Genomic DNA, 13453 nt, shown 5'->3' with positions numbered 1-13453 from the left:
CCCTGAAGGGTGCCATCCTCCTACCTCCCTTGCAAAATTGGTAATTCCCTTCACCATGTAAGCTCTTGGTCAGATCACGTAGCTCAAGTAGTTCATCACTAATCACAGAAGTCATTCCTAATGCCAGGAATTGAACAGGACTGCATGGCCAGGCATGGCTGGAAGGATAACACAGGGTCTCAATAGACCTCAGGTCCGTATTAGCTGCCTTGGAAGCTCTTGGGTCACTAAACCTCAGCTCTTAACCCTGATTTCTTCAACTTTCTCTACAGAAAGTTTGTCAAGTCCTTCCACCAGACTCTGTCCTTTTGGCTGTTCTGCACCTTCAGTCTCCTATTTCTTGTTTCTATCATTTTTTTTCCTTGCAGTTCTTCACGTCAGCCATGAAACAGTCTGCTTTTTATTGATAGGAATGTGATCGGGTACCAGTTCTCCTGTATCAGCTTCCCGTGTACATGAGCAGCATGGCTCACTCAAGTGGGCTTACGTGCTTTGTAGTTTGCTTTCTGTTATGTGGGGCAGGGATGCACTATGAAAAAAAAACCTAGAAAAAAACCACTCCACTTCCATACATTTTTTTTCTTCTTGTTGCTGCGTTTCTATTTGCTGGGGGGGGGGGGGGAGGGAGTTTATTAAAAACGATTCAATTGTCCTGACATGTTCCACAGCACAGACACACTAAGCAGTCTCACCCAAACCCTCTTTTCTTTAAGGAATACACATTCACAATTTTTCATTTTGGTTCCCCAATGCAAAAAAATTAAGACTCGTATTATAAGACTAAATGAAACATAAACATGCACATACAGGCTATGTCCAAAGAGTCCCTCCAGCCTAAACTCACCAAACAGCGATGTCTGTACAGCCCTGGAGATCCAGAGCCAGCCAGCTGGAAATATTAGACACAGGGACGTAAGATAAATTTAGCCCATCTGCTAATACAGTTCCAAGTGCTCGTTTCCTCTTAAGGCATTACCTAAAATGTTTATAACTTCTGTACCTCTGTCCAAGCCATTTAGCAATTATTTGCTTTTTAATAGTTTTTGGTCAGAAAAGTCTATTTGGGTCCTTCAGCCTGATCTCCTAGACACTACCAGGCAAAGAATTTTTATATGAGACCCACAACTTCTGGTTACATCAGCGTCAAAGCACCTCCGTTTGATTAAATACTCTACAAATTTATGGCTCAGCAGGAGCAAAATGTATTTGTATAAAAATTAGAAATACTTGTATACATACTCAGAATGAAAATGAATTGACAGCAGACAGTCGGTGGGGAGTTATGCATAGATTCGAGGCAACGTACTGGAATCTGCTTTTTTTCTTGAGGTGCTTTCACGCATTAACATATAGATGGAGAAATTATTCTTTTTTGTTAAACAAAGTCCCAAACTCGTATTAATCTGTACCCTATAGGTTCTTTTGCAAGGAAGTACATGAATATTGTGGTCATCACTCCAGCTACTTTCATACACCTGGATGGACAAGGAATTCTGCAGATGATCAAAGCGGTTTCTTACCGAGCCACAGTAGCATTCCAGGTTTCCACCCAAGCAAACGGCTCTGGAGGACTAAATCGCCTCTCCGCAAGGGGAGGTGCAGCATACGGGACCCCCAGGAACTGACTGATATTTCTCCACTCTGAGCCAATGCGAATCACCTGGGACTTGCCCACCAGATCTCCATGGGACGGGATGTACACAGATGGGGTTAAATCCGATTCAGAAATGGGCAGGAATAAATCTATTTGGGAGGGAACAGAGAAGAAATAATTTTCTTTTTCAAGTTAGTACCATTCCAGAAATTAAAATCAATCCATTTCCCCTTAATTTTCAACTGTTAATTGTCTAATTCACATTAAATGAAACATAGATAAATCTGTGTTATTCTCTCCCTATATAATACTTCCTGCTATGCTAGATGTTAGCTACTGGATATGAACATTTTCCAAACCCTTATTCCAACATTTCTTCCAGATCAGACATCACATTAGAATATAAATCTGAACATGTCTACAAAAAGGGAGAGAGATTTTCAGGCTTCCCCCTCTTCCCTGACACTTCATCTACTGCAGATGAAGAGGGAGGACCTGGACTTTTCTTGCTGTTTTTTTGGTTTGTTTTTAATGTTCTGCACTTTCTAAAACCTCTTTTACAGACCTCCTTTATTTAAACTTCCTTTATTATAGGTGCTTCAATAGCAGATGATAACACTATGATTTCGTGCATTTTAATGAAAAATAAATGGGGATATTTTCCCATCCCACCCGTCTGTAACTCCCCTGAAACGGCAATGGACAATTGGCTAGGAAACATCCAGACTGCTTTATGTCTGCTGAGGATTTCCTCACAACCATTCACGAGAATTGTGCGCAGGCCACCACAGTTGAGTTCCTTCCTCCACGGCCTTCACCCGCTCTTACCTTGTCTCCTGTAGATATATGTAGCTGGCTCTTTGAGTAAAACCCAGCAGCTGTGCCCTTGCAGGCCATGTTTGCATATCTGTGTATCAGGGTAGAAAAGGCATCTTATCGCTGAAGGCTGGATTTCCAGTGTAACCACTGTACACGACTGGTTCTTTGAACAAGCTGTAAAGTGAAACGTGAAGAAAAAGAGCAGGTAAAAAATGTATGCTCAAAGTAGTTTGTATGACATTTTTAGAAGATGTTTAAAAGAAAGGTTTTACAACAGGTCAAGCAACAAGGATGCTGCTCTAAGGCAGAATAAGGGAACATAAATGTCCCCAGGTCCCAAGAACATTCTTCAAAATAGCCAAAGGACAGAAGGTTATATTGGCTTTAAAACGGAGTAATATAGCAAGAGAACTGGTATCACAGCTCTTAGGAGAAGAAAAGCATCTTCTAATAAAGTATTGAGGACCTCAGCTGAATTCAAACAGTCCCCAGGGAGCCCCTAGGGGAAGCTTTCAGAATAAGAAAAGCCATCTTCTCACTTGTCAGTTTGTACTCAAACACCTTTCCTTTAGAAAAGCTCCTTCAAACAGTTGTGGGAAAAGGAAAGGGGAAAAAATTACACTGCTCACCTTCGTAAGGCGAGGGCCATCTACTGCAGAAAATGGGACCATTCCAAGGGCCATGTTCTGCAGCAGGTGGGAGCAATAACTTCCCTTTTCCTTATTTCTACCTCTCTGTGGCATTTCAGGATTTGCCCATCATGTGAAGTTAAAGGATTCTTTGCTGTCTAGTCAGGCTCCTGATTAAAGCAGTACCCTTTGTTGTTACTACAGCCCAACCCTGCTTCATCCCAGCTCTCAGTTAACCTGCCTTCGCGCACTACAGCTACAGGTTATTTTAGATAATGGTAGGTAGGTCTACCATCAGTCTTACTTGATGAGCCTCCCTTAACTGTTCTTTAGAAAATAATGAAATTATCCTTTAATTATTTGCTACAATATTCTGCAAGTTGTACAATGCCTGAAGAAGCAAGAGGTCTCTGTGCTCGAGAGATGTCAAAATTACCCAACCACTGTATGACACTTTATTTCCATTGTATCTCTCATTAGATAAATTATTTCCCTTCTCTCAAAATCACGGACGCTAGGGTAGTCTTTAAAAATAAGTTAAATCAATGTATCTATGTAAGAAAGTGTGTGGGGAGGGAGAGAAGCTGTTCTTGGTGTTTCAGTCTCATGAGCCAATATTTTCTGTAAAGTTGTGAATAACTATTTCTTACCGGACAGACAAAAGTCTCTGGCAGTGGAAAAGTCATTGGATATATCTCTACTGACTTGCACAACTTCAAAGTTTGAGATGGATGAATCCATGAGAACAAAGGACATATTTAAGGGTTGCCATATATCCGAATACTCTGTAAAATGAACCATATAAAAAATAATATAACTAGATAAATCAGTAAAAAATTCAGAGGAAAATAATATAGAGGCAAAAACACTGGGGAGTTCCCCAGTGAAAGATTTCCACTGGGAAAAATCCTTTGCATCAACAGGGAACAAATGAAATAAAATATTCAAATGTTTCTGACTGACTAGAGGGTCCAGTCTCTTCTTCAGAGGTTATTTAAAATTAAATTTACAAAGGTATTCAGTTAATAAAGACGTAGATCAGGAGCAGCTCCATCCAGGTTTCCATGTAAATCCAACTGATTTAAGTAAAAGATTTCTGAACAGACCTAATTACGTTAAAGGACTTAGGTCATAATGCTTGTGCACAAGTTCCTGCACAGGTACAGCCACTGACACCTTGGAAAGCAAGTGGGGATCCTGCACGTGACCAAGCACTCCCAGAACCTCCAGCAGACATCCACATCTCTATTTAAAACAGGAGCTGGTTTCCTAAGGTAAGCTTCACCTCAGTCACCTGCAAGGTAGATATCTACTTCTGAGTCAATTACACTAGACTCCTTGCACTATCAGGAGGAACAAACCGTTTTACTATACGATATCTCCACCCTGCTTTAGATGTCTGCTTTAGCATGGGACGAGTTACCGCCAGGAATCCACAGGTTACATGAGCCAGAGGTCCATGTTGTCTGTTTAGGGAACCTCTTGTGAATAGTTGAAATGGAGATGTTTATGTTGCCTGCATACATCTACATACAACGCAAGTCCCGACCTTACAGACTAAGTGCAAATGAGACAATGGTTTTCACAAGTGTTATATTTTGTCTTTACTTCCCTTCTAAGCAATCGACTGAACTCCCACAGCAGCACATGCAATTTTCAAGGATTTTCAGACTTTTTTTTTTTTAAGGTCACAAGAATTATTTTGATCGTTTTAATTTGATTTCCTAGACAGAATTCCATTAAATTCTATGAAGTTCTAATGTCATGTAACTCCTATATAATTAACATTTAATTCTATTTAATATGTATATATACACATATACACAAATATGCATATAAACATATATACAAACATGTATCTTCACATATTTTCATGTACACAAGCATAAGCATGTGTGAGCATATGTATACACATACATACTGACTCTAGTATTCATCCAAAATTATTCTTCTGTCTCACAGTAGATTTAAAAAAATGCCACAAACATTCTTCTCTCATACAAAACCAGATAAAAATATCCTGCAGGCTCTCAATTCTGCACACAGAAGTCAAAAAAGAAAGCTTGGGAAAGAATGGGCCTTTAATTATTTTAGTTCCTTTCAACAGTTCAATATGTTTTAAAGGCAAAAGGGCCCTGATGTGGCCACTGAGTCCTAAACAGGAGGTTGGCATTACCCTTTCCATGTAATTGTAAGGAGAGGACAGAGCTGAGTCAGCTCTTGCCTTGCTATTCCTGGTGAGCAGATCTTGCCCTGTCGCTTGAGTTCGTTTACCACACAGATGATACAAAATTTGTGACCGTTCATTTCATTGAAGACTTCTTCTAGTCTTCTGAGAAATTGGTGACTTGCAGACATAGGCAAAGTTTCCTTCCTTCCCCTCCTCACAGAAAGACAGCTGTGACCATACCACCCAACATTAAATGTGAAGCTGAGGTCTGGGGCTCATATAATCAGGGGTGCAGCATGCCCTCCTTGCAACTTGGAAATCCTGGTGTTGACATATTGTCCAGTTGATGAGAACCCAAGACCCAAAACAGACCACACACTAGCCTGGTTGCATCATACCTTGAGCAAATAGGCAGGAAATAGTGATGACTAAATTAGATTTCAAAATTATTTTATTCCAAATAATTCATGACAACACAGGGCAACTGCCACGACCCAGGGCTCTACATCCATAATAAAAGTCTTTGCTTTTGCAAGGCAACACCTTCCCAAGGAAGTGTAAGCCTCAAGTATGGGTTATCTCCCAGAGGACAAGCTAAAAAATAACTGTATGCTACCTCTCTTGCCAAGGCTGTTACCTTAGCACTGGGTCCTTTGCTCTCACCCTTGCTGAAGAAAATGTCTAATGGATTAAGGGATGATGAACTGACCTACTGTACTCCATATACCTTCCCAAACAGCCCAGGTGTGAACTAGGTAAGAAAACAGCACTGAGTCCCATGGGTGCTTTTCAACCACTTCAAACTCATTCTACTCTTATTATGTTTGAGAGCAATTTTTCCAAGAGACAGAGGCTGAAGTCTCCAGCTAAGTAGAAATGAAGGTTAATTTGGTATTGCACTGTCATATGTTAAAGAGCACATACTTGACATTGCAGAGTAGCAAAGTCATCATCAGCGCTATATTCAAAGGGAATCTGAATATTAAGGGAGCAATGACCCTGCAATCACTGCAACAGACCTACTGCACTTAATTTTTTTCTTCCCCTCAGGCACTAACTATTCAATTGTTTTAGAATACCGCAGTGATTTTTAGTCATGTGGAAATTACTATATTTCATACTGTCAATGATTTCTCTATTTTTAAAGCCATCTAATATGACCAGCTGCATGACCCATATTAGAAAATTTCAAACTCTACCTCTAGGGTGACAGTTTGTGGCATTTATTTAGAAAGATACCTAAAACCAGAAATTAACTCCATAAGTGATGGGGAATTAACGATTACAACCTCCCCAGAGATTATTATGTGCACCAACTGGATCACCCAGGTCTTATTTTTACAGATTATATCTTGTTGGGTTTTGTTTTCAAATATTTCTTAATTTTTTTTTTCTGAAAACATGAACAAGAAAAGATTTTTTTTTAATCAATCTGTTTCTACATAAGAGCAATGTTGCCATCTTGCACTGTGTACAGTACTCGTAACTGAGGCCCTACTGCTGGAACAAGTAATCTCCTTAGGTTCAGACACAAAGCTTCAAATTACTAGCTGTGGTTCTTCCAAAAAAGAGCCTTGTTTGGATTCCATTGTAAGTCAACAAGTCTGGGTGCGTCAGTGGTTTTGGAAGATAATTCACCATATTGACTTTATTCCCATCGCTTCCCCAACCCACTGAGTGACCTTAGGCAAGTCTCATAATACTCATACGCCTCCATTGCCCACAGGTCAAACATTCAGAAGCATTCTTGCTAAGCTAAACGGTACTCTGTCAGGAAAAAAATTAAAAACAATTCCACAAAAGCAAAAAAAATAAAAATCCTTTTATTTACACCTCTGACACTTGAATTTGGCCTCCTGTATCTATTTCCCTGAGGTTTACTATCTTATTTTTATTAAAATATTTTGAAGGTGCTCAAATCAAGCTTGTGAGTGCACACTGTCATTATTAGATACATGTAGTGTGTTCCACATTTGATCACACGCTGCACTTCCTACCTCTATAATAAAAGATTTTTATTTTATCCTTTTACATGGGATAGAGTCAAGTTAATAACATTGATTTTCAATATGCATAAGACACATTGGGCCCTTTGCAGCCCATGCTAAGCACAGAAGAGTGACCACTCATGATGCAAACATCCACGGATCATATATTCACACCTGAAACACATTTTATTTTGATTATTCTTTGCCCCAAATCTCACAGAAGTGACCCTTGCAACCTCCCACTACCCCCATGGGGTTGTTTTTTGTGTTGGTTTGCGTTGGGAGGGGGTCCATTCTCAGACCTAGATGAAATGTTCATAATCTCAAATCATATTTAGATACTGAGACTTCCAATGTTTTCCCTTTCCAATGTTCTGCCTAGCTGACCCCAGATGCAGATAAATACAGAAACACTAATGCTCATTTTAATGACAGAGCAAAGCCCTTTAACCAAGCGCTGTCTATGGATGGCACCACCGTGGACATTGCCAGCCAGCAGTCAGTTGCAAGTGATATTTTGGCTATTAGTTGTTTCCTTCTTCCCTTCTCCTCGCAGCTGACCCACCAATGCCCACAGCCACGCACAACCACTGCATTACGTGGGCCAAACAGGACTTTCCATGGCTGATCTCAACTTCCCTCCTCTAGAAACTGCTCTTACAAGGCACAGAGCTACAACCTGGCACCGCTTCACTGAAAATGCATAGTGCACCTGATGGGCTGGAAGACATTTCTGGTTTATATATAGGTTAAGCTCAGACCTTCCAAACCACATTTTGGCAAATGCTTTGATTGGATAATTACAGCACTCTGAATCCAGCCAGCCCTGTAACTTTTATTGCAAAATTATAGATGTCCCATACAGAGAGCCTCGCTCTTCCAGATGTTCTTGTTTGGGTAGGCAAGGTTTAAGGCTGGATTTGCAAAAGGACTCACACTGGCCTTACTCAGTTCCCACTCAAGTCACGGGATCACAAGACTGGAATAGGTTTCCTGGGGGCACAGAGTTCTGCCTCCCACTTTCACAGGCAATGACATTATAAAATCCTTTTCATAAGTCAACAAAAGTTTCATCACTGACTTCAGTGGAAGCAAAGAGGGGCCAGTTCTGAATTTGCAGGAAAATTTGACATTTGAGGTAAGGAAACAGAGATGCAGAAGTGTAATAAAATAACAAGCTAAATTTAGAAGAAAACTCGTGAAGTTTTCACATGAGGTTAACATGAGGTTAAGGAGGTACATAACTCAGATCTCTGGGTTCAGTATGGCTAATTTATGTTTGAAAGACAAATTCTGACCTTAATTCTAAGATTTGTGAGCCATATTTAAAAGCCTTGGCTCAAGCCAAACATATGCTGACAGACTAAACTCAGTGCTTTATATTCCTAGCATTCAGAGATATTTCCAATGAAGACTGCTAACCTGTCTGTATACCAACAGCCTATCTATCTACCAACAATCTCCAAAAACCAGCAAATCATCAACTCAGAGTGGACCTGAAGAAAATATGCTCTTTCTAAAATATAGTTGCTTCTCATTTTTGTCCATCCGCTGAGATTTGAATAATTCAAAACAAGTCATTTTCTTAAAACTGATGCACAATAACTATAATCACACCTCAGACAAATATGTCCCAACCTAACAAAAGTGGTATTTATAGCCTTTAGCAGTGAGCAATCTTGCTATGCTCATGTTAAATGCAAGCTTTCTGCCTCCTTCAGTAGTGCCAATTATAGTAAATGATATAGTAATAAGATACTAAAAATGTACCAGATATTTATCCAGGTTTAAAATAAGCTGTTTTCAAAAGGCTAAAATCCTCATGTTTACAAACAGAATATAAATCGAACTTAAGACCAAAGATAGAGTAACTCTACACCAGAGGTCCAATATGCTGTACGGGGGAATGGTAAATCAGTTCCCGAGGATGGATAAAGAAAAGCTGTCTTTGTTTCACACCAAAGATCTCTCTGACATATCCTCAGCATTGTGGGAAAACAGGAAGACAAAAGATGCTATTAACCACCAAAGTCAGCTACATCAGCACATGTACTCTCTGTTGAGAATGGAAATACCCTATGTGCTGTGATAGCCCAATGGGAAATTTATTCCCACGTCGGAAAATCCCATAGCCGCTGCTCAGTCCTGCATTGAGGGAACGACTATAAATCACGAGGGGATCACAGGAGGCAGAAATAGGATGGGCCTAACATCATTACATCCATATGACTCCATGTTTTCTCAATGAATTATTTGATTTGAATGGAGCCCATATGATCTGTATACGATCTGCAGTCCCATGCAGAGATCACCATTTAAGGGCCATTGTCTTTTAGCAGTTGCCAAATCTAAGATAGATAGCTGTATCCTATTTAAGACTGAGGAACCTGAAGACACAAATGCTCATTAAAGTTTGGATAATTAAAGTATACAACTCATAAATCTCATAACAAAGTATAAAGGTAGAAGTTATACATCAGTGTCACTCCTTCCACGTTCCCACACACAGAATATTTGCTGGCTCACCGGTTTGCTTTCAACACAAGTATTGCTTCTAAAAAGCCAGGTAACATGTTTCATAGGTTGTTTTGCTTCTTTCAGTCTTAATTATAAAGACATAAAAATGTCCACAGCTCAAACTCCTGTGCATAAATCATTTGAATAACAGCATTATGCAGCCGTAAAATACCGATACATAATTTCTCATAAAAACCTTTCCTTATCTTCCCATATCTTACTGCAGGCTGCAGAAAGTTCCATCTCAAACCTAATTATGAGACCTGACTGTTTTCTCTTTTACATTCCTCCATATTCACACAACTCAACAGAGTTGTTATTTAAATTCTAGCCTAAGTAAACCAAGACTGTAGCATGACATATTAGCATTTTCTGCACAGGCAGTCTTAAAATAACAGTTGTCCTCCCATCACGAAAGGTCACAGATCATACCTGAAACTAGCCACAGATGGTTGCATACCCAGTGTCATCACAGCACATGAACTTCTTCAGGGGAAAAAATGCTCCAAACGTAACAAGTCGGACTTTCCCAGTCTGTTCAGCCTATCTATTTTTCAAGCATTATTTCTCAGATAACAGAAACTACATGAAAATCACAACAGAGCAGCAGGAGCGTTCTCTGCTCCATGAGATAGATGTACAGAAGACAAATGAAAGTATTAATTTACTTAAAGACAAAAACCACACATTCAGTTAAACGCACTACAGACTAGTGATGAAGATGACTTGGAGAGTTTAGCCTTGTGTCCAAAAGAATACAAATAGTCAAAAGAGGTTGAACAAACACCAAAGCAACAAGAATTCAGGTAAAAGTGTGCAGCTCACCTCCCTCCTGCCGGAGAGCAGTGACCTACAGGCATCACAGAGCACTTAATTTCCATTTTTTGCAGGTTAACGGGGCACCTAATGAGTGTTAGAAATGCCTAGCAGTGCTGCTTGTAGGGAGAATAACCCGGGGAACTCCACAGGAGCCTCAGGCTCTCGAGAGGAATCACAGGGCTACAATGGGCTGCTGGATGAATAATCTGGTAGAAGGCAAAGAACAGGAAAAACCCTAACCCTTCCCTCTTGCTGTGTCTCTCCTGAGGTTAGCCTCACATGGGGAAGGGATTTTTTTGCACACCCCTGGTGGCTGCAGGCTGATCTATGACAGGGCATGAGAAGAAACCACTATTGAAAACAATTTCTGCCATTGCAGATTCAGAGGTCTGGAGGTTTTATGAAGATTACTGCTCATGAACATCTTCAAAAAAAAAAAACAAAAAGGACATTCTGCCTTAAAATAAGATAGAAAGTGAGACAAATTAAGATCTGGTGACAGTCTAAAGAAAGACAATCTAGCTCTGCGAGAGCTGCCTTCATTGTAGAACAAACAGATGAACAAAATGATTTGGGGGCCATAAAATTTTCTTTTAAAAAGTGTTTTCCAGCTTATTCTGGGACAAAATGGAGAATCTTGACAGGTTTGACTGGGGGTTTTTTAGTTTTGTTTTGTTTTGTTTTTTTTTCTTTTTTGTTTGTTTGGTTGGTTGGTTTGTTTTGTTTGTTTGTTTTAATTAAAGAACGGCACTTCAACATCTCCAGGGCAGAATGATTCAACTGGCTCATCAGAGGTGCTCAAATCTAAAGTGACATCCTTCCTTACGGGTAGAGATGGAGAAGTTAGTAGGGAACAAGCTGGCATCCTGCAGGATGGCCAGGATTCCTTAAAATGCACCTTCTTACAACTACATAAGCCAGCTAATGTAAGAAGTTACCTCAGCTTGCTCTCCCAATAATCTAAGGAAAACCAGCAAATTAGCCAATATTCCTAATAATTTGAGCTAGAAAAGCTGAAGCATGTGTGAACATGAAAGAGAAGACCTATTTTCTCAGAAGGCTAAATGTTAAAACAGCTTCTCTGTACAATTGCTAGATGAAGGTCCTAGCCAGCTTTTAGACAGAGCTAAAAGATAGCTTGATGGAAAACTGCTTGAGCAAAGATGCAAGTCTGTCCATCTCTCTAGCCTGTTGAGGTCCCTCTGACTGGCAGCACACCACCTAGTCTATGAATCACTCTCCCAACCATTTATCGTCTGCAAATTCACCACAAGTAGACTCTGTCCCATCCTCCAGGTCATTATTCAAGACGTTAAACACTATTAGCCCCAGTATCAACTCTGAGGGTACATCAATGACTGCCCTCCAGCTGGACTTTGTGCCATTGATCACAGCTCTGTACCCAGCAGTTCAGCCCACATAACTGCTGATTTATCTAGATTAGTTTTGCTGATTTACTTCATCAGTTTCTGTGAGGATGTAATGTGAGACAGCATGGACAGCCTTTCTGAAGTCAAGATACACAACATCCACTGTTCTCCCCTCATCCACTTATACAGTCACCTGTAGAAGACTATCTGGTTGGTCAGGCATGATTTTCTCCTTCATAAATCCATGCCGACTACTCCAAATCACCTTCTTGTTCTTAATGTGTCTGGAAATGATTTCCAGGATCAGTTTCTCTATTACCTTCCCAGGGACCAAGGTGAAGCTGACCAGCACATAGTTCCCCGGATCCTTCTTGCCCTTCTTGACGACAGAGGTGACATTTGCTTTCCTCACAGCCTCAGGAACCTCCCACGTTACCAGGGCCTTTCAAAGGTAATTGAGAGTGGCCTCAGAATGACATCAGCCAGCTCCCTCTGCACTCATGGGTGCGTCCGCTCAGGGTCCATGGATTTGTATGTCCAGCTTACTCCCTAACCTGATCGTCCTCCATTGAGCATAAAAGTCTTCCTTGCTGCAGTCTTCCCCCCTGGTCTCAAGGGCCTGAAGGCTGGATTTACCAGTAAAGACCAAGGTGAAGGAAGTACCTTGGCCTTTTCCATATCCTTTGCCATGAGGTCTCCTGCCCCATTCACCAGCAGACCAACATTTTCTCTGCCCTTCCTTTTGCTGCCCACGTACTTGTAGAAACCCTTCTTTTTGAGACTTTTTCTATTGTTCTTTGGTTCTACCTGCCTCTACCCTCTTTATCAAGAAGAACAATGAGTAAAACAAGCAAAGCGTCTACTTGCCACACGACTGAAAATAAGTGTGCTAATCTGGGTTTCTTCACAATGTGTCAGGGCTGGAAACAAAGACTTGGAATGGAGTCAGCACCCTGACTGCAAATGGGCGGAAACGAAGTGCTGGGCGCTCAATCCTCAGCATTTAAAATTAGATTACTAGAAAATGAGGCAGTCAAATACATTAACTGTCTATTAAAATATAGGCCTTAATTGTGCTTCAGTAAACTCAGACTCTAGATGGGACATAACACTAACTTCACTATTTCACAGAGCCTTCTGGTAAAGTATTCAAATTTAAGTACCTTTCTGATCTTTTGATGGAAAGTCTCATATACGTTTTTTTTATATATGTATATATACACACATATATATATATATATGCGCTTACATGCACACACAGGGACATACATACACACACAATGGTGCCCTTTAAATAGGGACATTTTCTTACACTCACCATCTGGTTACCACACAGGAGGCACAGTATTACTTTATTTTCCCCATGTACAAGCAATACCATAATGTAGCAAATTCAGTCACTGCTAGTTTTTCTATGATGCCTAATCCTAAACCCACTAATCTTATATAGCATATATTAATATAACGCATATAATCATAAAGAGTTTGGAAACAATGTTTTTGAAAATTTTCCAAAACTTCTGACAACGCGACGGAGATAGCAATCT

General features: G+C 40.2%; 1 protein-coding gene across 1 annotated transcript in view; it reads right to left on the bottom strand.

Moving 5' to 3' along the window:
- Positions 1–13453, bottom strand: part of TG (thyroglobulin) — a 160122-nt gene that overhangs the window by 77859 nt on the left and 68810 nt on the right. The window contains exons 36-38 of the mRNA XM_063327567.1: positions 3693–3827; positions 2423–2587; positions 1521–1743 (exon numbers count right to left, since the gene is read on the bottom strand). Coding sequence (XP_063183637.1) covers positions 1521–1743; positions 2423–2587; positions 3693–3827 — 523 coding nt within the window. The remainder of the gene's footprint in view (positions 1–1520; positions 1744–2422; positions 2588–3692; positions 3828–13453) is intronic.

Source organism: Chroicocephalus ridibundus, chromosome 2 (assembly GCF_963924245.1).
Source record: "Chroicocephalus ridibundus chromosome 2, bChrRid1.1, whole genome shotgun sequence".
NCBI classification, from domain to species: domain Eukaryota; kingdom Metazoa; phylum Chordata; class Aves; order Charadriiformes; family Laridae; genus Chroicocephalus; species Chroicocephalus ridibundus.
Note: the sequence above shows the minus strand (reverse complement) of the source record. Positions and strands in the feature narration are given on the sequence as shown.